The sequence below is a fragment of the Astyanax mexicanus genome, chromosome 11, assembly GCF_023375975.1.
Source record: "Astyanax mexicanus isolate ESR-SI-001 chromosome 11, AstMex3_surface, whole genome shotgun sequence".
In the NCBI taxonomy this organism is placed as follows: domain Eukaryota; kingdom Metazoa; phylum Chordata; class Actinopteri; order Characiformes; family Acestrorhamphidae; genus Astyanax; species Astyanax mexicanus.
Window position 1 is genome coordinate 25359045 of NC_064418.1, and position 23374 is coordinate 25382418.

At 37.6% G+C, this 23374-nt stretch overlaps 1 protein-coding gene across 1 annotated transcript in view; it reads right to left on the reverse strand.

The window, feature by feature from the left end:
- The window catches only part of xpo4 (exportin 4), a 48795-nt gene extending 27785 nt beyond the window's left edge, over positions 1 to 21010 (reverse strand). The window contains exons 1-6 of the mRNA XM_007255591.4: positions 20905 to 21010; positions 14234 to 14339; positions 11338 to 11479; positions 11108 to 11246; positions 10207 to 10323; positions 9966 to 10119 (exon numbers count right to left, since the gene is read on the reverse strand). Coding sequence (XP_007255653.2) covers positions 9966 to 10119; positions 10207 to 10323; positions 11108 to 11246; positions 11338 to 11479; positions 14234 to 14339; positions 20905 to 20970 — 724 coding nt within the window. The 5' untranslated portion in view covers positions 20971 to 21010. The remainder of the gene's footprint in view (positions 1 to 9965; positions 10120 to 10206; positions 10324 to 11107; positions 11247 to 11337; positions 11480 to 14233; positions 14340 to 20904) is intronic.
- Between the last annotated feature and the right edge of the window lie 2364 nt (positions 21011 to 23374).

Genomic DNA, 23374 nt, shown 5'->3' on the forward strand with positions numbered 1-23374 from the left:
AGATTTTATGGCGGCTCACAATGTCAAAAGTGGCTTAAAGATTCACGAGCATCTCTTATTTGAAACAGGAAATGAAAACGCTGATAATAAGCACAGTCATACATAGTCCTATCTCTGGACCTCTAGCTGCTGAGTAGACAGTTATTCTGAATGGAAGGAGAGGGGTAAGGGTGTGGAGCTACACTCGTGTTCTATATACAGACGACAAAAGACAGATTTATGCTTTACAAAAACAAGCTAACCAACAAGGACTCAAGGGGGCAACTCGAAGTGACAAACAGTAAAAACAGAAAGGCTGCATCAGTACTGTAGATTCCGGCTATGAGTCTAGAAACTGTGTGTTGAACAAGAGGAGAGGAAATAGAGGAATTTTTAAGGCTCTGATGTAAAGAGTGGTGAGATGTACAACCCCTGGCAAAAAGTATGGAATCACCAGTCTTGGATGAGCACTCCTTCAGACATTTCATTCTGTAAAACAAACTCTGATCAAAAACATGATACAATAATAAGGTCATTCCAAAGTGCAACTTGTTGGCTTTCAGGAACACTCAAAGAAATGAAGAAAAAACATTGTGGAAGTCAGTGAATGTTACTTTTATTGACCAACCACAGGGAAAAAAATATGGAATCACTCAATTCTGAGGAAAAAAGTATGGAATCACTCAAATTGAAGGTAGAAAATAAGGACACACCCAGTCAATTTCCTTTCCCTAAATGGACACCTGCCTCAGATTAGATCTGCTCGTTAGTCTGCAGTTAAAAACACCTGCAGTCATGACACCTTGGAGGGCTGCTGGACGAATTAGAGTGGCAAGAACCATGGCTCCAACAAGAGAAATGTCTCTTGAAACAAAAGAGAGGATTGTGAAACTTCTTCAAGAAGGTAACTCTTCACGCATGGTTGCTAAAGATGTGGGCTGTTCACAGTCAGCTGTATCCAATATATGGACCAAATACAAACAGCATGGAATGGTTGTTAAAGCCAAGCGTACTGGTAGACCGAGAAAGACATCAAAGCGTCAAGACAAGCAACTTAAGGCCATTTGTCTTGAAAACCGAAAAAGTACAACTAAACAGATGAAGCATAAATGGGAAGAAGCTGGAGCCAATGTATGTGACCGAACCGTAAGAAATCGCCTAAAGGAAATGGGATTTCAATACAGGAAAGCTAAAAGAAAACCATCATTGACACCTAAACATAAAAAAACAAGACTGCAGTGGGCTAAGGAGAGGCAATCATGGACTGTGGATGACTGGATGAAAGTTATCTTCAGTGATGAGTCAAGAATCTGCATTGGACAAGGTGATGATGCTGGAACTTTTGTTTGGTGCCGTTCCAGTGAGATTTATGAAGAGGCCTGCCTGAGGAAAACAACCAAATTTCCACAGTCCTTGATGATATGGGGCTGCATGTCAGGCAAAGGCACTGGGGAGATGACTGTGGTTAATTCTTCTATCAATGCACAAGTTTACATTGACATTTTGGACAGTTTTCTCATCCCTTCAATTGAACAGATGTTTGGAGATAATGAAATAATTTTCCAAGATGACAATGCATCGTGCCATAGGGCAAAAACAGTGAAGGCATTCCTTGGAGAAAGACACATTCAGTCAATGTCATGGCCTGCAAATAGTCCAGATCTCAACCCAATTGAAAACCTGTGGTGGAAATTGAAAAAAATGGTCCACAAGAAGGCTCCGACCTGCAAAGCTGATCTGGCAACTGCTATCAAAGAGAGTTGGCACCAAATTGATGCAGAATACTGTTTGTCACTCATCAAGTCCATGCCTCAGAGACTGAAAGCCGTTATAAAAGCCAAAGGTGGTGCAACTAAATACCAGTGATGTATTTTGAATCATCTTTTGTTTATCTGTTTTTCATGATTCCATACTTTTTTCCTCAGAATTGAGTGATTCCATATTTTTTTCCCTGTGGTTGGTCAATAAAAGTAACATTCACTGACTTCCACAATGTTTTTTCTTCATTTCTTTGAGTGTTCCTGAAAGCCAACAAGTTGCACTTTGGAATGACCTTATTATTGTATCATGTTTTTGATCAGAGTTTGTTTTACAGAATGAAATGTCTGAAGGAGTGCTCATCCAAGACTGGTGATTCCATAATTTTTGCCAGGGGTTGTAAATAAACAGCTTAAAGTTTTGAGTGCTACCATTAAATATCCACTTTTTATTCCATAAAGAATCATTCTTATAACGGGATCTTTAAACTGGTTAATGTTTACTTTGAGATACAAGAGAAAACTGAACAAAATGAAACATTTGGCTGAAGGCTAAACATTTATTTTATGCTTCGTTTTTTACAACTGAACAAATAAAATTGCCTAAATGTATTTTTGTTTTGCTTTTTAAAGAAAATTAAAACAATTTAAAAACATTTATTGAACACCCAAATGTTTTTAATATTAGAGCAGATAAACCAATAAAGTGCAACACATTTACCTCAGCAGTGCACTTCTAATCAATCAATTATTTTAGATTCCCCATTCTAATCATATTTGTACCTCAGTATTGCTACTCGGGTCATGTGAGGGAAATTTACACAGAGAAATGCAGTCAGTCTTTTGGTAAACTAACCTGGTAGCTAAGGCTAAGTTACCTATGAGAAGATGTCAATTTTAGCTGCAATTTGGAAACAAGCGGTGAGCGACACAGTGACAAGCGACAAATCGAGGTGAGATTTCTTCAACTTCATGCAAATAATTTACGATGGGAAGTAGAGCCATTTCTGAACTGACTGGCCAAACATATTCTTTGGATCAACTGCAGACACAGGAGCCTGAGGTCCCCAGCTTCTGCTTTGTGTACATTTATTTTCCTTAACGTACTTTGCCATGTTATCACACTACTGGGAATATGGACAGAGAGGCTTATAGCTGCTGATTATTCTTTTGGTTTTTTCTTTATGATGCATCTTTAAACAAATACAGAAACGTGAAAGCATGGAAGAAAGTAGCAGACGGCTCAAAAGGTAGCTAGTTAGATTAGTAAGGTGATAAAGCAGCCTCGAACACACCCACAAGAGACAAACTTGAGGCGACGCGAGTGACTTCTCCGCCAGCGTAAACGCAGGGTAATAGTATATGAGCATAGGAATATGATAGGAATGTGACAGGAATGTGAAAGTTATAAGGTTATCTGAATTTATCAAGGAAGATTACAACCCTTACCAAAGCAAGCAGGCCATTACAGAATTAGTGTGCATTATGATTGAGGAGAAAATGAATGGGGAACGAGTGATGAGTTATAAATAGGTTAAATATAAAGTGTCTTATCTAGCAGTAGGAGTGGTGTGAGACTGCGCTGAAGAGGAAGCATGTGGTCGCGTCGGTGGGTAATTACGTTCACTCTGAATATGGGCTCCAGAAACCGAGCGTTGAAAAACATTGAGGGAGTATTTAGTTAGGATAACCGTTATAAGAGTGCTGAGTGGGGCTCAATGCCAGATAGCCAATATATATGTGCAGGCTATTAGAGGGTTTAAGCATCAAGCATCAAATCCCTCCCCTCCTGAAGTCCCTCACTGATCCAACACACACACACACACACACACACACTCCAGCAATCCAGACATGCTACACACTTGCCTCTGCCTCTCTAAACCAAGGACACACGACCTGGTTTAAAAACCCCTCTAGAAGTGTGTGTGCACGGGCCCGTGGGGGTACATGTCCGAGTCGTCTGTCAACACCCTCAAGCATTTAGAGCACCTGATCAGTTCAAGGCCCTGGATGATCTGCTTTAGGTGGGCTGACGTTGTGGCTAGATTTGGGATAAATCCCAAATGGCTCCTTAGTGGACAAACTTAAACTAAACATGACCTTACATAGACAGTAAGATTCCAGTTAAATGTACTAAGTTAGCTCTTTCAGCATTGTGTTTAAGTGTATAAGCCACATGCGAAAGTTTAGACTAGACACATCACACTTAAATTAAATCAAAGTTATTTACACAGCAGTGTTTACAACTGTTGATTTTGCAAAGTAGCTTTATAGATATACATGCCTTACTGCTGAAACACTTGCATCATTCTTTACTGGAAAAGTGGCAGCTATCAGCAACCAGTTTACTGATGTAACATATAGCAGTCCTACTACATGCTCTGCAGCCCGGTGTCCCTCCACCGAAGGCGTTGCGCTCTCCTCATTCACTTCTCTCACTGAGAACGAGACACTGGCTCTCCTAACACGTAGCCGTCCTACTACGTGTCCGCTTGACCCAATTCCCTCAAACTTACTACAAACCATCGCACCTGCAATCATTCCGGCTATCACTCACACCATCAATGCCTCTTTAACTTCTGGTGTTTTCCCAACTGCTTTCAAACAAGCACATGTGACACCACTGCTTAAAAAGCCTTCTCTCAACCCCGCCCAGGTTGATAACTACAGACCGGTCTCACTACTACCCTTTCTCTCTAAAACACTTGAGAGAGCAGTTTTAAATCAGGTCTCTGGCTTCCTCTCCCAGAATGACCTCCTGGACCAGAACCAATCTGGATTCAAAAAAGGACACTCTACCGAGACGGCTCTGTTGTCTGTGACTGAAGCGTTGAAAACTGCTAGAGCTGCAGGTCAGTCCTCAGTGCTCATTCTGCTGGACCTCTCGGCCGTCTTCGACACGGTCAACCACGACTTCCTCCTAACTATACTTTCAAACATGGGGATCTCAGACAATGTGCTGTCATGGTTTAGATCATACCTCACTGGGCGCTCGTTCAAGGTGTCGTGGCAAGGACAGCTGTCCTCAGCCCACTCCCTATCCACTGGGGTTCCCCAGGGTTCGGTACTGGGTCCCCTTCTCTTCTCAATATACACTGCCTCTCTTGGTCAGGTTATCCACTCACATGGCTTTTCCTACCATTTGCTCTGCACGGATATCGTCGTGTCTCTCTGACATATCCTCTTGGATGAAGGAGCATCACCTTCAATTAAGTCTCTCAAAGACTGAACTTCTGGTCATACCAGCAAAACCATCTTTTCAACACAACCTCTCTATAAGCATCGACTCTCTCTCTCTCTCACCGACAAAGGTTGCTAGGAACCTGGGTGTTATGGTTGATGACCAGCTCTCCTTCACGCACCATGTGGCCTCGGTTGCTCAATCCTGCCGCTTCGCGCTTTATAACATCAGGAAAATTAGACAGTTTCTGACGCAACAGGCCACCCAACTCCTGGTACAAGCAGTCGTCATCTCACGCCTCGACTACTGCAATGCCCTGCTAACTGGCCTCCCGGCCTGCGTAGTAAAACCACTCCAATGATCCAGAATGCAGCAGCACGTCTGGTCTTCAACCAAGCAAAACGGGCACATGTCACCCCGCTGCTCATTGAGCTCCACTGGCTACCAGTTGATGCTCGCATCAAATTCAAAACTCTTACAATCGCCTACAAGGTGATGAAAGAACAGGCTCTTTCCTACCTGCACTGATCACTCCTGAAGGCTTAAGCTACCTCCCGGCCGCTGCGCTCCTCCAATGAACGTCGCCTCGCTTTGCCAAACAAACACTCACACAAAGCAATCCAGACTGTTCTCATACAGAGTTCCCCAATGGTGGAACAAACTACCTTCCCCTACCAGATCAGGAGAATCTCTCGCTATCTTTAAGAGACTCCTGAAGACAGAGCTCTTCAAAGAGCACTTACTCTCCTAACACCTCCAACACACTAACTACTTCTAACCCCATTTCCTTCTTCCCCTCCTTCACTTCTCTATCCCTTTATTTCCCTTCGACCTCCTTTAAGCCCTATCTAAAAATGGGTTATCTAAATTCCTATTACTTTTGTACTTCATTATTGTAAGTCGCTTTGGACAAAAGTGTCTGCCAAATGAAATGTAATGTAATGTAATGGTAGCAGGAAAAAAGAAAGTCAAAACATAAAATCCCCAGTGAGCAAAAATGACAAAGAAACACACTCTTGGAGCTGGATAAAGAAACTAAGGTTAATAAAGTTTGGGCCCCATTCTCCTCTGGTCAGTATACTTCAAAATGAATGATGACTCTTTATATTATGCTCAGGTGTACTGATATAATCGTAATAGAGGTGATAGAAATAAAGCAAATATTAAACATATAGTTGGTAGTGATTTGTAGCCATCTTATTCAAGGCCAGTGGTATAAACAGAAAGGTAGGCAGTTAGTTAGTTGCATGTTATTGAATTATTGCACAATATATGGAAATTATTTTATATATTATATTTTATATATTATATAATATATATTTATATATTATATATTATATATATTTATTTTATATATTGCTTTAAAACAACAATAATGTAAACGTGTAAATCAAAATTATTATTGGTAACAATATGTTGCTAGGCACAATATATTACTATCTATACTATATTACTATCACTAATTAGATAATGGGTAAAAATGGACTAATAATAAAAATAATAATCAAAAATAAATAAAATAAAAATAATTTACAGAAAGCATTTTTATAATACTTTAAATGAAAAAATACTCAATATTTGTGCATTGTTTATGTACGCAGTCAGGAGTTCTGATCCACCTTTTTAGCAATCCTACAAGCAAGGTTTCTAGGTTTTCCAGACCTCACGTTGACCTCCACCGCTAGACCTCAACTTGACCTGCTGTTAACCGTCATTTCTTAAATTACATTACACACTGAGAAACCAGCTACCTTAAGCCACTTTGCTTTCTTAAAGCTTTCTCTTGTGTGTTTTAATTAGTTTAATTTTTTTTTTTTTCAGAATACTAGGTAGCTGCTTGGCTGCTGAATGTTAGGACAAGTTTTAAAGAGTCTGATTTTTATTTTTTATTTAACATTGTACCTTAACTGTAAACAAGACAAAGTTTTTAGAAGCTAATTAAAACTCTTCTTTAAAAATCAGTTTATTTTAAACGTGACTATTCATAGTTACACATTTTGACCAGCAGTGCCTCATCTTTTGCATGCCACTGCAGCGGGGAGCAATAAGATTCAGTCACGGTGCAGTAATGGAGCAGGAAGAGGGCATGTTTGGCCTTGCACAGATGACACACATGACACAGACACACAGACACACACACCAGGAGGGGGTGCGGACAGATGATCTGCATGCCAAAGCAAAGAGTACAGACACACAGCGGCACTTTGACAAAAGTAAAACAGAAGCGGCTGTCAAAAACGCAATTTAAAGCACAGACCCTAGGTCAACATATGTGCATGCACAAGTACCGACACACAAACTGCACATGCACCCCCCCTCCCATCTCCCTCCCCCCTCAACACTGTCCTTAATAAACATGCTCTTTGTCCCAAAGGAGGATCTCCTCTACATACCACCCAGCCAGCAATTACTGTGATCTTTAGTCTGCCTACACAAACACACCGACACACATGCGCCCGCTCAACATTCTCGGCACACACTCAACGACTTGGGTGTTTGAAGGCACACTTATTGGGAGCGATAAGGGGCAGGCACAGGCCTTCTTTGAAAGTGATACGTGACCCTGGTTGGCACCGACGCCATCCCAGATCCCTGTAAACAGACAGAAAGGCACACGGCCAGCCTGAGTGGGATTAGCACCTCAGAGAGCTAACACACACTCACTTGCACACACAACCACGGACATCCAGCTCATTCTGACACACAAGGCAGAAGTAAAGGAACACATAACTGCCATCCTGTCTGTTCATTTACACTTCAGAGAAATCAAATAACATTACCACAGACATCTCCATGTTATATGCCTGGGTTAGTTGATGGTTAGCTGAATACAGATTGGCCAATTGCCATCATGCACATTTAGGCTATTTAATTAACACTATGGTGAAAAAAAGCAGAAAATTGGAAAAAATCATACATTTTTTGCACTATAAGGCGAACTTAAATCCTCTAATTTTCCTAAAAATCGACAATGCCTCTTTTAATCCAGTGCGCCTTATGTATGAATTTTACCAGTCAGGTTGTAATGAGCAGTAAAGTCACTATGCTGAAGTACAGCGTTATACAGGAGTTTCAGTTTAGTTCTCCAGCACCGCGATTGGAGTAGCATTAGCATTAGTCGCTAACTGCTATCTCCCCCATTCACAGGTGAGTACTATCGGCCTGTATCCTGCTGCTAACCCCAGCTAGCACTGCTGGAGCAGCATTAGCATTACCCGCTCTTTCGTCGTTCAGAGGGGAGAATGTCGGACTGTTAATACCGCTAGCAACTAATGCTAATGCTCTAGCCTCAGTGCTGGAGAAATTCGGGAATCTAAGCTTACTGTAAATAAATTAACATCCAGTGCTCGTTTGTCTTTAAAAGAAAAAGTATTTTTTTACAGTTTTGTTTACTTAGCTTTACTTAACTTAGTTAGTTACCCTCCACCACCACCCAGCGGCAAGACCTTTCCTTTATTTCCTTATAGTCTCTCTTAAAATCTCCTTATAATCTAGTGAGCTTTATGTATAAAAATGGACCAGAAAATATTTCAGTTAGAAGTTAGGAGTGAAAAAGTACTGCTGAAGAACACGTAATTCAGACACCTGCTATTCTAATCACGCAGAGGTGGAGTTCCGGAAAATGACAAATTGTGTGGAACAGCTGTGAGTAACAGCAGCAAGCTGCTGTTGCTATTTTCACCACTGACTGTGGTAAAACCTTAAAAAGACTCAAAAGACAAAATGCCTATGTTCAACGGTCATGGATATTAGAAATAATCACTTTGCTTGTTCTTATTTGCTCAATTTAACAGCAACACAAACTTAACACCGTGTCATAGCTGATCCATATGCTGGGCCATATGCCCATATGATTATTTGAAATATTTTTATCTATCTATCTATCTATCTATCTATATCTATCTATCTATATCTATCTATCTATCTATCTATATCTATCTATCTATCTATATCTATCTATCTATCTATATCTATCTATCTATATCTATCTATCTATCTATCTATCTATATCTATCTATCTATCTATATCTATCTATCTATCTATATCTATCTATCTATCTATATCTATCTATCTATATCTATCTATCTATATCTATCTATCTATCTATCTATATCTATCTATCTATCTATCTATCTATCTATCTATCTATCTATCTATCTATCTATCTATCTATCTATCTATCTATCTATCTATCTATCTATCTATCTATCTATCTATCTATCTATCTATCTATCTATCTATCTATCTATCTATCTATCTATCTATCTATCTATCTATCTATCTATCTATAGATATCTATCTCACCCGCTGCAACACCCAGTCTCCAAGCAGCCAACCACAGACAGCACATGTAGTACTTCTAAAAAAGCTCCCTCTAAAAATGTTGCTTTAATACAAAAAAAAACGGACCTCAGTTGTTTAACTTTCTGTTAAATCTCAAGTGTTTCCTTATAAATGTATATGACTTTCAAACACGCCGTCTCTCCACAGAGAACAGTCTGTGGCTAAATCCATTTACATTACAAGATCACGTCATAGGAAAATATTCCACATTGATAAAGTAACTTATTATTCAAATGTGTATCAAACATTTAAGCAACCAATTACAGTCTATTAGAAGTCTCTCTAAAAACAGCTGTATATGGGGGTAAAATCTTTTTTTTTGCTTGCTATGTGTAAATAGTTTGATTAAATTTTTCTTACTTGTGTAACACAAATTCAACCTAATTTTTACATTATTTCTCGAGCTGAGCAAGAGTGGACTAGGAGGAGGAGCCTTATATAGAAATATTTAAATTAAGCTGCAATTAAAGAATAATTACACAATAAGGACCAAGCTTAAAGTGTTTAGACATAAAAGAACAGTATCATTTATATCTTTCCAACCCCAAGCTAGAAATGCTACCAGGTGATGCTGCAGTCTAGACTGGCTGAAATTCTCAAAAAACAATAACAACAACTAAGGAGGGTCTTTGTGTTAGTGTTTGTAAAAGATCAGATTATGTTCAGATAAAAATAATCAACAAGATTTCTTTGAAAAGGATATGATTGGGTGGGAGAAAGTTCCAGCTAAGCACTTGATTGGCCAGTGCTAGATAACGCTGGAACACACACGACATCTGGGCATTGAGGTTTTCTCTTCGACTGAACTCTTGCAAAACCTCCATGGTGAGGACAAAAATCTGTCTGAGGTCATCCTCCTATAACAACCACATACACACATTAAATACAAATATAATGATCATAAAAATAATGAGAAAATCAGTAATTAGCAGGAGATGGCTGACCTGAAAGACACGCTTGCAGCTGCCATGAAACTCCATACTGAGGCCAATGTTACTGGTCTTATTGGAGCTGGAGAACTCGCTCAACAGAGCAGTCAGGATTGAACAGGCTAGAGTTTGCTACAGAGACACAGACAGAAATCCACAGATTAAAACCAAGCAATCAGTTTACACTTTCATTAATTACACAGTACCAGCTAGTGGTGGGTAATATGGCCCTCAAAAATTATACATATTTTTAGGATATTTATGAGAAAAACAATTTACACCAAATTTATTCATTTTATAAATTTTCTATCCAAAATAAATATTTCAAATAAATTATTCAAAATAAATATTTCAAACATTTAGAAAAAAAAAATCTAGAAACATTTGTCTGTAAATTACCATCTGTTAATTTTTGTTTGCCATATAATTCAAGAGGTCTCTTCACAGTTTGTATGTCCTCAATATTAATTTACAATTTAGAGAACAAACAAAATAAAGAAAACCCATTAAATAAAAAAAAAGTGAACACTTGAAAAAAATTAGCCAACGTTTTATATTTACTAGTTAATATATATAAGCATACTAAAACAGTGGAATGTGTTGTACACGTAAGCATTTTCAACTATTTTTATTTTAAAATTTATCATAGACTATCTTTAAGGCAATGTATATTGTTAATTCCAGCTAGACATTTACATACAACATTCCTACAACTTCCACTGAACCGTCCATCTGCACAGAACAACTACTACTACTGATTCAATAATTCAGCAAACACTCAGCACCCCCTAGTGGACACTAATAGTCACTTCTACCTCTACAGTCAACCATTCCTGCTGTATGAGACTGATCTGCTAAACTTTCTCCCTATCTTCTTTTGAAAGTAATTATAGAGTTTTTAAATATTTCACATTACCACAATAGGATTGCCACTGCTGATGAGCTGGCCGACCTCATGGAAGATGCTCTTGCAGTTGATTGATTTATCTAAGGAGCCACGTTTCACTATGACTGCAACTGCTAACAGCATCTGCTCTCTGACGTACTTCTGTAGACTGAAGAAAATAAAAGCAGAACAATTAAGGTTTAATTAAGAGAATTAGGAATAGTGGAAAGAATCAGCTTTATGCTCATCACTTCACTTACTTCGGTCTCTGTAAGACGTAGGTGAGGAGGAATGTTCGGAGCGACTCGATACTATTCTTCTCCAGCAGAACCCACTCTCTGACCACAGCCTCCATTATAGCCGTGGCAGCCTGAAACAGCACATAGTCCACCTTACTGGTCTCTGGAAAAGAGAGAAAGAGAGACAGACAGATAGGCAGTGTTTGTTAGTGTGCATTAGTTCAGAATGAAGCATGGCCACTAAACTTTCATATTTTTGGAAACAGCTACTGCAACTTCACAAAGCTGAAAATTCAAGTGAACACCGTAAACATGCCTCATGCATATTGGACAAAGGCATGTTTGGAAACAACATGGAACAGGATTTCTTGAAAAGAACACCAGAGGACCACTGGATTCTCCTAAAAGCAAACACCCCAAAAAAGTTGTTTCCATACCTTCCTTTTTTGTTATTATTTTAAATATTATACAGGATGGATATAAATTATTTGACCTACAATACATTCAAGAAATGTTTGTGACTTAACTTTATGCCTTTTAAAAATCAGGTCATCTTGTACTCTCTTAAGCCTGGTGAACACTATACAATTTTTAGTCAAACTTCTGAGGGAAGCAAAAAGTCAAGGCTTTGGATCAAGATCCTGTGCTTGATGGACACTGATATTTTTTTAAACATGCACAATTTATATGCCTGAAACAGTGAGTGAATCATCGAATAATGAGATGATCTATGACAATTTTAGATGGACACAAGTGTCTCTACAATGTGTCAAACAATAACTACAGTAACAGGACAGACAGAGAGAAGCTGGACTGAGTTATATGATACAAATCTAATAAGAACAACAAAAGTGTATACATTTTTTCTACATCCAGATGCAAGATTACAATAATTCATTAGAAATGAGAAACTGATACAATCTTATTCAGGACACCTGACATAATTAAGAAGTTGCTTTATGTCAGTAATACAGTTAAAAATGGAAACTCACATTATATAGATGTATTACATGCAGAGTGTTTCTTATATTCTTTATGATTTTAGGGCTTTCACTGACTATAAGCCATAAGTCATGAACAATAAAAGAAAAACATTTAAAATAGCTCACTCTGCATATAATACACATCTATAAGTCACATTTTACACTGAATTACTGAGTTAAAGTAACTTTTATAATGATATTAATTGTTTCAGATGCACTAGTTTCTCTTACAAGCCAAGACCAATTAATTATACCTGCTCCTATTTTCTCCTAAAAACTACAAAACAATTACAGAAGGTCACACATGCCAGAGGTTATTTTCAGGAGATTCTAGGCTACTCAAATGTCTTAAGAGTAACCACACTGTAAGACAATTTTTACATTAATAACTGAACTATGTTGCTCTGGAATCATAAAATATATCAGCCCTGTTTAAAATGCTTAAAATAAAAGAGTCTATAGTCTATTTGACTATATTTTGATCAAATGTTTACTTAAAATAAAATACATAAAATACTGATGTTCTTTGTTTATTTTAGCCAATACAGTCAAAGATTTTTGTAAACATGTTTATGTGTGTATTATCTGCCCTGGTGCTTTTATTGAGAAGCCCAAATGACAGACAAGCCATAATGGCTAACAGCTAACTTGGTGACTAACTGTTTTCCCACCTGAAATAATCACATATTTTTGATAACAGATGGATGCCACTGCGCTGGTTAGATTAGTATTATATTAGGTTCTTTTGTTTAATATTATGTTCATTATTATATTATGTGTTATTATATTATTATGTTCAAAATTATGCTCAATATTATATTTAACTGTTTCCTGAGATATTAAGCATTGATGTTTGAGATCAGAATGATGTTACTGGGCTGGATATGGTTAGTTTTACTTTATATTAGGGGTGTGACGAGATCTCGTGGCACAAAATCTCGCGGGATTAAAACGTGATGATATTTCTCGTCAAGCTTAAACCTGTCTCACGGGAAAAAAAAACAGTTGTGGACTTTTTAAGAGGGATCTGGCAACACAGTAGCGATAGTGATAGAGTATGATGGCTGAGCAGTAAGAGCAGCTCTCAGCAGAAGAGGAAAAGTCAGGCATTTGCATAAAAGATGCTTCTGTTACTTTTAAGTTGTATGTCTGGCTGCATTTTGGCTTTATAGTGGAAACAATAAACGATAACAGAATGACCAAGACACAAACCATATATAAATACTGTAAGTAAGTCCTACACGTGACTGTTTCATAGGCAGGTGTACTAATCCCTTAGCCAAAAAAAAGTTATGTCTGTTTGCACTTCAAGCATAGTCTTAATATGACTGGTTATGGTTATGCATAGTTAAATTACAAAAGATTTAGGAAAAAAAACAAACCCTAGGCTTAATATGACTGGTTGTGGTTTGCACTTATTGTTTGCACTATATAAAGACCTAGAATTTTTTTTTTATATATATTTTATTCTTATTTCTATTTTTATAGAATCTATGTGTGTGAGAAACCAGTCTGTTGAGTTTGCTTTATATGATTGTCAAACAAAACTCTAGTTTTTAAGCCATTTATCATTTTTGACATTTTCTTTGAAATTTTATTTTAAAATATTGTCTCGTCTCGTTCTCGTGAACCCAGTATTGTGTCTCGTCTCGTGATATTAGTGTCTCATCACACCCCTAATGTTTAATATGGTGTGTGTATGATATTTGTATATTACTCTGGTCATCAGGTATAAAGGTCAAACACCAGCATCAGGCTACAGTGCCTCTCACAGTCTGTCTTTTTTAGGTTGTTTAATTTTGTGCATTTCCGTGTTTATACCTGAATTCTGCTTTTATTCCTCAATTATTTCCGTATTTTCTGCAGTATGAAAAAATCATACAGCCCAACTATAATCAGACATGAAGTGTTTTAAGCAGGAATTAAACACTTACCAAGAATGTGCTTACAGACACCAAAAGGTGATTTGGACTTGCGGAAGGAGAGGAATATGTGCTCTGCATGTTGCCTCTGTTCTGTACTGACCATGGACGGCGGTGCCTGAAACACACACACACACACACACACACACACACACACACACACACACACACACACAGAACACAAACACAGTGTAAATGCAGCAAACGTTAAGACAACACATACACATTTCTTTAACCTGAAAATGTAATGTAATGAAATGCCAATGTATGACAGCAGTCACACTATGGCACTATGTAACCCATAGAAAACTACTACATACATTTCACACAAATGAAACCTTACCGGTACTCACACACACTTTGATGCAATAACTTAAATTATCCAATGGGGCGTTATGGGGTTTTCAGCACACCAGCCTATAAGGCAGGGCTGAACAATACTGTAAAAAAAATGCAATTCTCGATACACACTGGGTCAGTACCCTTTTTGCACTAGCCAAACCATCAGTGTCAGAGGGTGTAAAACAGCATAAGACCACATACATCTTTCTGCCAAGAACAGAGAACTGGGGCTGCAATTAACACACACTCAACAGAAGAGAACAGCTTACACTTGAAAATGTCTAATGAATCTCAGTTTCTGTAGAGGCACACAGATTATAGTGTCAGAATTTAGGGCCAACAGCATCAATCTATAAGCCCAACCTGCCTTGTGTAAAGTTGGTAATGTTTTCTGGCCCCACTTTGGGTTCATTAACATCAGTCACTCATCACTCAAAAGCTACAGCCCATTTGAATATTTTTGCTAACCGTGTGTATCCCTTCATGGCCACAATTTACCCATCTTCATTGATCTTCCCAAATATTTGAATCCAACAAAACACCTCTGGCATATAGTAGAATGTGACATTCGCTCCTGAGAAATCTGTTGCATCTGCCTGTGCAATTATGATAAAATTATGATGTAATTATGTTAAAAATCTTCTGGAATCCAGTTCAAAAAGGGCAGTCTGTTTTGGTGGAGATGCTGCACAATGTCTCTAAACTGCATTCAACACAGCTAGGCCTGTCGTAATAATTACATTATCCACTTATAATACGAAACATTTTTGCAGATGACGATAATAGCCAATGAGTTTCCGAAAAGCAAGATTTTAGAAAGTCGTGCTGCACTGCTCAAATCTGTGATCTATTGGTTAGGAAATTATTTCAGTACAATCTCTGTTTTTAATTAAAAAAAAAAAATAATAATAATAATAATAATAATACATTTCAAGTTAAAATGGTGCTATTGTATTATTATGCTACTATATTATTATTGTGGCACATTGTCTTAAAGCTCCTTTGGGGAGCCGTAAAGCAAGAAAAAAAGTACATATATAGCGGTGCTTTAAACTGACGATATCATTTATCGCAATAATTTCTGGGACCCTGGGATCCTGAAAATATTGTTATTGTGACAGACCTAAACACAGCCATGAAAAAAGATTGCAAGTCAATGTAAATATGATTCTGCTGAAAACAAGGACACAGGAGTGTCAAATGTCGCTTTATCTAGAGTTTCTTCACATGTCTGTAGTAGAAGGAAACATTTCATGCTAAAATTTAATTAATGTGTACAGTATTTGCAAAATTAATGGAAACCCTGATTGTTATAAATATTTAGGAGATTAAAGGCTAAAGAATAACCAATGCAGCATAGATCATCAGGGGTGTAATCAGTTAAAATCTTTATTATACATCTCAACCCTTAGATCAGAAAATAAAAATATCTAGTTTACAGACACTGGACTTCAACATTTAGACTGTCAGTAAAGTTTCATTATAAAAGTGAGCACTGCACTATGATTAGTGTCACTAATAGGGTGTATTACATGAATGTACAATTTTTCTTTTAAGTTTGTAGTTACAGATAGCTTTGGGGGTGTTTGGGCAGTTTTTTTCCCCATTTGTTTCAATTAAATTATAACTAATTAATTACCATATATTACAGATCATCCAGCCCCAGTTACAGCTCAACAAACTAGGTCTTAGGTAGGGATTATAGAGTAAGTAGATACTAGTCATCTGGATAGTCCTGCATGCTAGCTATTGGATGATCTGGGCACAGTAACCCCTGATCTAATTTAATTTAACCCTCTGGTCTGTCCTAACTTACTTTAAACTTAACTTTAAATACCTACCTAATGTAGAAACCTGGATTTAACTACTTCCCTTACATAAAAAAAAAAAAATTTGCCTCACAATACAGAATTGTTTACTAGGTTAGAACAGATCTGTGACATTTAAAAACACTTCCACAAAACTATCAGTACAAAAGACTTTTATTCTATATTTCAGAAACTCAGCTGAACTAAAACCAACAGATAACAAAAGACATTGGGACATTGGATTAGTGAATGGGCTTTATTACTAGGGATTTCCTGTTACTTAAACTTACACAAATAGAGAAGACCTCACTACACCAAAAAAAATAGAAATAAAAATAAGCCACAATAAAGGTCCTTGAGCAAGCCTGTCAGTGTTATTAACTCGCTGTTTTAAACAATATAACAATATGCTCTAAACAATAGTATCTTCTAAACTTTAAAATAACTAGTGATTCGGAGAGAGAGAAAAAAAGATCATACTGTAATGAATGTTACACATTCACACCTGAAAGGATCAGGGGTAATGACCATAAATTAAAATGTGTTCACATAGCAAAACTTAAGATATAGAAATTGAACTCCATTATCTTTAAAGCAGGAGAAATATATAAAAGGATACAAAAATTAGAACTTTGGGTCAGGCCTGTCTCAATTACATTACAAATGATTGTACAGAACATAAAAATGACCAGATTTTTTTGCTCTACTATTTTTGATTGCTTATTATGTTTTTTTTTTTTTTTAATTTTCCAAAATTACAGAAACATGCAAATTTCCCTAACTTTTGTTTATTAAAAGGTTTATTGCCATTTGGAAGGGTGAACTTGCATCAATATAAATTATAAACATATCAGTGGCATAAATTGGCAAAAAATTAAAATACTATTAATATCACTCTCACTAAATCTCACTTATTTTTTAGCTGATGTATCACCTATAAAAAATGATCATTATGATATGCCTACTGTGGGCCAATAGTAATTCATGAACTTTCCATAACTAGCACAGTTTTACAAAGAAAATGCGTACATTTGGTCATTCTTAAACATAATTAAATAAATCAACCAACATCTGGGTGAAGTTTTAATATCTAATTAAAACACATAGGGTGTTAATAAACAGCCACAAATGGCCACATTCTCAATGGGAGAGTACAAAAGCCATCCTCAAGCAAATTAACAGCAAACATTATCCATTTTTTGTTTGTTTTCATGCTCTGCTTTTTTCTGAACTGTCTTTTTCTCTTAAGAACTAGCCTGATGACTAGTGTGCCTGATGATGACTACACAGTCTGTCACCAGTATTGCCAGATTTGGATTTGATTAAATCACTTACCACAGATGCAAATTTACAGTAATTACCTTAGTTTGGAGCTAAACAGTGTGAATACAAACACACAGTTCTACAATAATCAGTCGACCCTGGTAACTTTGTTCAACAATTTACAAGTGCACATTTACCAACCCATGTTACATGATTGAAATTATCATTAAATTAATATTACACCAATTTTCAGTGCAATATTTAAAAATACCTTAATTCCCCAAAAATATTCAGTAAAAGCAAAAAGTAACACTAAATAAACAACTGTGCTTCTCTGACGGATCTTAAGACATCATGGAAGCTCATCATAGAATGCGTATTTGAGTCTTGGCTGGTGTTTCGAGGGCATGTTTGGCTTTGTCTGAATTACTCATGTTTTTATATTTAAAGTAATTTATGAGCAGTGTAGTTATAGAGTAACCTGTATTTTGTATAATCACTGTCATAATTGAAACTGCCTTTTTCTACATTTGCTTTAAGGAATACAAAAAAGTGCAATTTATTCTGTTTTTCAGTGTTATGAATAAATACTGAAACTTTAGCATCACGTTTTTTCTGCCATTTCTGGGATTGATGTCACACATTCACCTCTGAAAGGATAGAGAATCAGCAGGTGATGACAATCTAAAATGTGTTTGTGTAATCTGCACAGGCCTAGCAAACCATGACATAATATTAAAATGGGGTGAAAAAAGAGAACTGTGGGCTACGCATGTCACAATTGGGTTAGATTAACAACTTGTACAATATATGGAAAGTGCCATTAATTTTTCATTGTGTTTTTTTCCGTCTGTGACATTTTATCACAATATCTAAAAAAAAAACAGTACAGTTTGCTGATTCAGGGAAATAACATGAAGACTTTGTTTATTCTTTTTATTTTTTATTCTTAATATTTTTTATATTAAGAGATGTTCGATATTTATTATCTAATTATTATTTTGTACAGGGATACTGTTTTTTTAATAAATACTGATACTTTCTCATCACATTTGTACTGCCAATTCTCTAGGAATATAATGATATGAAGTTTATTTCTTAACATTTTCAGATCCACTTCTGAATATTGATAACAAATCCCCAAAATGAAATCAGATAAATTCAGTGAGCAGCTAATTGTATTTTTCTCTTACTGTGGGCACGTGACTGCAAATATGTTAAGGTTAAAGAAGAAATCCGGTGTGAAATGGATTTGGGGTGTAGTGAAACAGAATAACAAGTAGGAATTTTGTAGATATCCCACCTACATTCCAAAATACAACAGTTCTAGCTGATGCCTACAACAGACTTACAATACTAGTGATGGGGGCATAGCATTGCTCATGCAAAGAAATGATTTTTTTTTTTTTTACACCATTAATAAACTCAAAGTAGCTCCACACTTCATTATTAAAACTCTTAGGGCCCTGACAATCAAAACGTTACAATGAGAGCTTTGATACTGCACAAGTAGTTTATTAAAAATCACTGTTTATACAGACACAGTATCTTCAGGTAGTTTTCTGGGCATTGCAAGCAACGATAATTTGACAGATGAATAGGCAAAATAGGGGAACAAATGGCAAAATTAACTCTGCTGAAATGCATGGATGCATTGCAGCTGTTAATTATAATATTCACCCAGAGAACTTCCTTAAGGTACTGTGTGAATAAACACTGTTTTTAACAAACTACCTGTGCACTTTTAAAGTTCATACTTCATTTTAAAAGTCAGGGCTCTCGGAATTCTACCGATGAAGTGTGGAGCTACTTTGAGCTTGATAACAGTGTAAAAGCAGCGATTCCTTTACGTAGGCAGCGCTATGCCCCTATTATTGTATGCCTTTTGGGAGCATAGGCTAAAAGGGCTGTATTTCAGAATACTGGGGTGATCGGAGGTGGGCTATTCGACACAAGTTGGTACTCATTATTCTGTTTCACACCACCACAAATCCATTTCACACTGGATTTCTCCTTTAAATCCTGATGCAACACAAATGACAACATATAGTTCATAACCTACATGTTAACATTTTTTTTTCTAGAAGGAGGTTTAAACTGTGTATATAGAGCCTAAAAACTTTAATAATTAAAGTGTCTGAATTGTTAAAATGTTGGAACAGAGCAGTTGAAGCTAAAATACACGTTTAAAGGGAGCTAGTTTTATCTCCAGCACTAACCCAGCACACCTATCTAGCTATATTCTGTAAACAAGCTTAGGTAAGAGAACAAAGATTCACACTGTGCTGTGATGCTCTCAGGCTGTTCAGTTAGATGGTCACTTAGAACTTTATAAGGTAAAATGAAGGACAGAGTGCTGTTGGTAACTTAACACATGTTTTAAAGGGTCTTAATTCGGGTAAATTTAAATATTTTTACCATGTTTAATGTACTTTGGTATAATTTATTTAGTATAGGAGGAGGAAATTGGGTCAGACCGCATGGCTGAAGTTATATAAAGTTAAGTATATAAAGTATAATGAATTTAGACGTTAATAAAGCTCGGTAAAGTCTTAGTTCTGGGTTTAGTGTTTATTCAGTTCAATGTGAGGAGATACACCTGACCTGAGGCTCAGCTCCGGGCTAACGGGCTCGTATCAGTGTTTTAGTTAGGTTAGGTTAGTTAAGCTAAGCTACAGCAGCTCATCTCTCTCTGTGTCTCTCCACGCCGCTCCACTCTCAACTTTTTAGCTAACTAGTTAAGTTAGCTGCTCAGCGCTGCTCAGCAGCGCTACCGGGCGCGTTTCAGAGCCCGGGATGAAGTTTACCGGTTTAATCCCGCTAGTTATCGGTTATATTCCGCGCGCTGGTTGAAGCTGTTCTACACTTGGCGGTGTTAACACGCGCACGGGGCTGAATCAACAGCGTGCCCCTCTCTCTCTCTCTGCGCTAGCTCTCGGAGAGTGATGCTCCCGAACAGCCTCACACTTTAAACACGGAGGGAAAACATCCCCCAGAGCCCGTACCGAGCTCTACCGGGGGAACCGCAGGCCTCACCGGCTCACAGCCCGAGTTTTACTTCAGACCAGGCTCAGTCCGCTCCGTTTAGGAACCGGAGGGACCGCGAGCGCCCGTGCTGTTCCTGCGGGCTGAGGAGCTCAGAGCGCCCGCCACGCACCGCTCTCCCGCCCGCCTCCAAACACAGCCCCGCACCTCCACCGCTCACCGCCGGCAGACTCGCACAATACCTCACACACCCGCGGAGGAAGAAACAGCGCCGGAGTCTCTCACCATTAAAACTTTAGCAGCGCTCTCCAGCTGTGAAATCACTTCTGGTGCACCGACCGCCGCCATCATGGTCTCTCCTCAATGACGCGCCATGCGCTGCATGCTGGGATGAAGCGGTAACGCAGGCTGGCGCGCGCGCTCAGCAGCAGCAGCAGCAGCTACACACTACACTACACATACTAAACATTACATACTACTCATACACTACATACTACATACTACTCATACACTACACATACTAAACACTACATACTACTCACACACTACGCACTACACATACTAAACACTACATACTACTCATACACTACACACTACACTACACATACTAAACACTACATACTACTCATACACTACACACTACACTACACATACTAAACACTACATACTACTCACACACTACACATACTAAACACTACATACTACTCACACACTACGCACTACACATACTAAACACTACATACTACTCATACACTACACACTACACATACTAAACACTACATACTACTCATACACTACATACTACTCATACACTACGCACTACACATACTAAACACTACATACTACTCATACACTACACACTACACTACACATACTAAACACTACATACTACTCATACACTACATACTACTCATACACTACACACTACGCACTACACATACTAAACACTACATACTACTCATACACTACACACTACACTACACATACTAAACACTACATACTACTCATACACTACACACTACATACTACTCATACACTATACACTACACTACATATACTAAACACTACATACTACTCATACAATACACACTATACTACACATACTAAACACTACACTACACATACTAAACACTACATACTACTCATACAATACACACTACACTACACATACTAAACACTACATACTACTCATACACTACACATACTAAACACTACATACTACTCATACACCACACACTACACTACACATACTAAACACTACATACTATTCATACACTACACACTACACATACTAAACACTACATACTACTCATACAATACACACTACACTACACATACTAAACACTACATACTACTCATACACTACACATACTAAACACTACATACTACTCATACACCACACACTACACTACACATACTAAACACTACATACTATTCATACACTACACACTACACATACTAAACACTACATACTACTCATACACCACACACTACACTACACATACTAAACACTACATACTACTCATACACTACATACTACTCATACACCACACACTACATACCACCCATACACTACATACTACTCATACACTACACACTACACATACTAAACACTACATACTACTCATACACTACACACTACACATACTAAACACTACATACTATTCATACACTACACACTACACATACTAAACACTACGTACTATTCATACACTACACACTACACTACACATACTAAACACTACATACTACTCATACACTACACACTACACATTTTTTACCTCTATATTATCTATAGAAGCCCACATCCACCACTTGGGTAAAATAAGGGTCCTCCATAATAAATAATTTTGAGATGGTAAGTCATAATTACGAGATACTAAGTCATAATTATATCATAATAATGATATAGTAGACTATATATGATACTTGGATTGAGTTCGAATCCCGGTTATGCAGCTTGCCATCGTCTGCCTGGGCCCTAAGAGAGCACAATTGGCCTTGCTCTCTCTGGGTGGGTAGATGGCGCTCTTTCCCCTTATCACTCATAGAGTGATGCCCACAAGGCATCTGTGAGCTGTGCTGTGATGCTACTCAGCAATGCTACATCAGCAGCAGTTCGAAAAAAGGCGATGCCTGACTTCACATGTGTCGGAGGAGGCATGTGCTAGTCTTCACCCTCCTGGTGTTGGGGCATCACTAGTGATACTGCTACTCAGCTAAGCTAATATATACAGCTGAGTAGCAGCTGAATGGTTAGGGACAATTGGCCTAGCTAAATTGATAGATAGGTGGAAAAAAAAAGAAAAAAAACATGTCATACTTATGACAAGATGAAAATACTAAGTAAGGCTGATAATGATTATACATTCCTAAACTAAGCTAAATAATCTTTTATTTACAATGATTATTAAGACAAAAATTCTTATCAGACAAAAAAATACGATTTAATGCCTTGAACATTTTTTTGCAGTGTAGCTAGTACAGGGGTTGGACAATGAAACTGAAACACCTGTCATTTTAGTGTGGGAGGTTTCATGGCTAAATTGGAGCAGCCTGGTGGCCAATCTTCATTAATTGCACATTGCACCAGTAAGAGCAGAGTGTGAAGGTTCAATTAGCAGGGTAAGAGCACAGTTTTGCTCAAAATATTGCAATTGCACACAACATTATGGGTGACATACCAGAGTTCAAAAGAGGACAAATTGTTGGTGCACGTCTTGCTGGCGCATCTGTGACCAAGACAGCAAGTCTT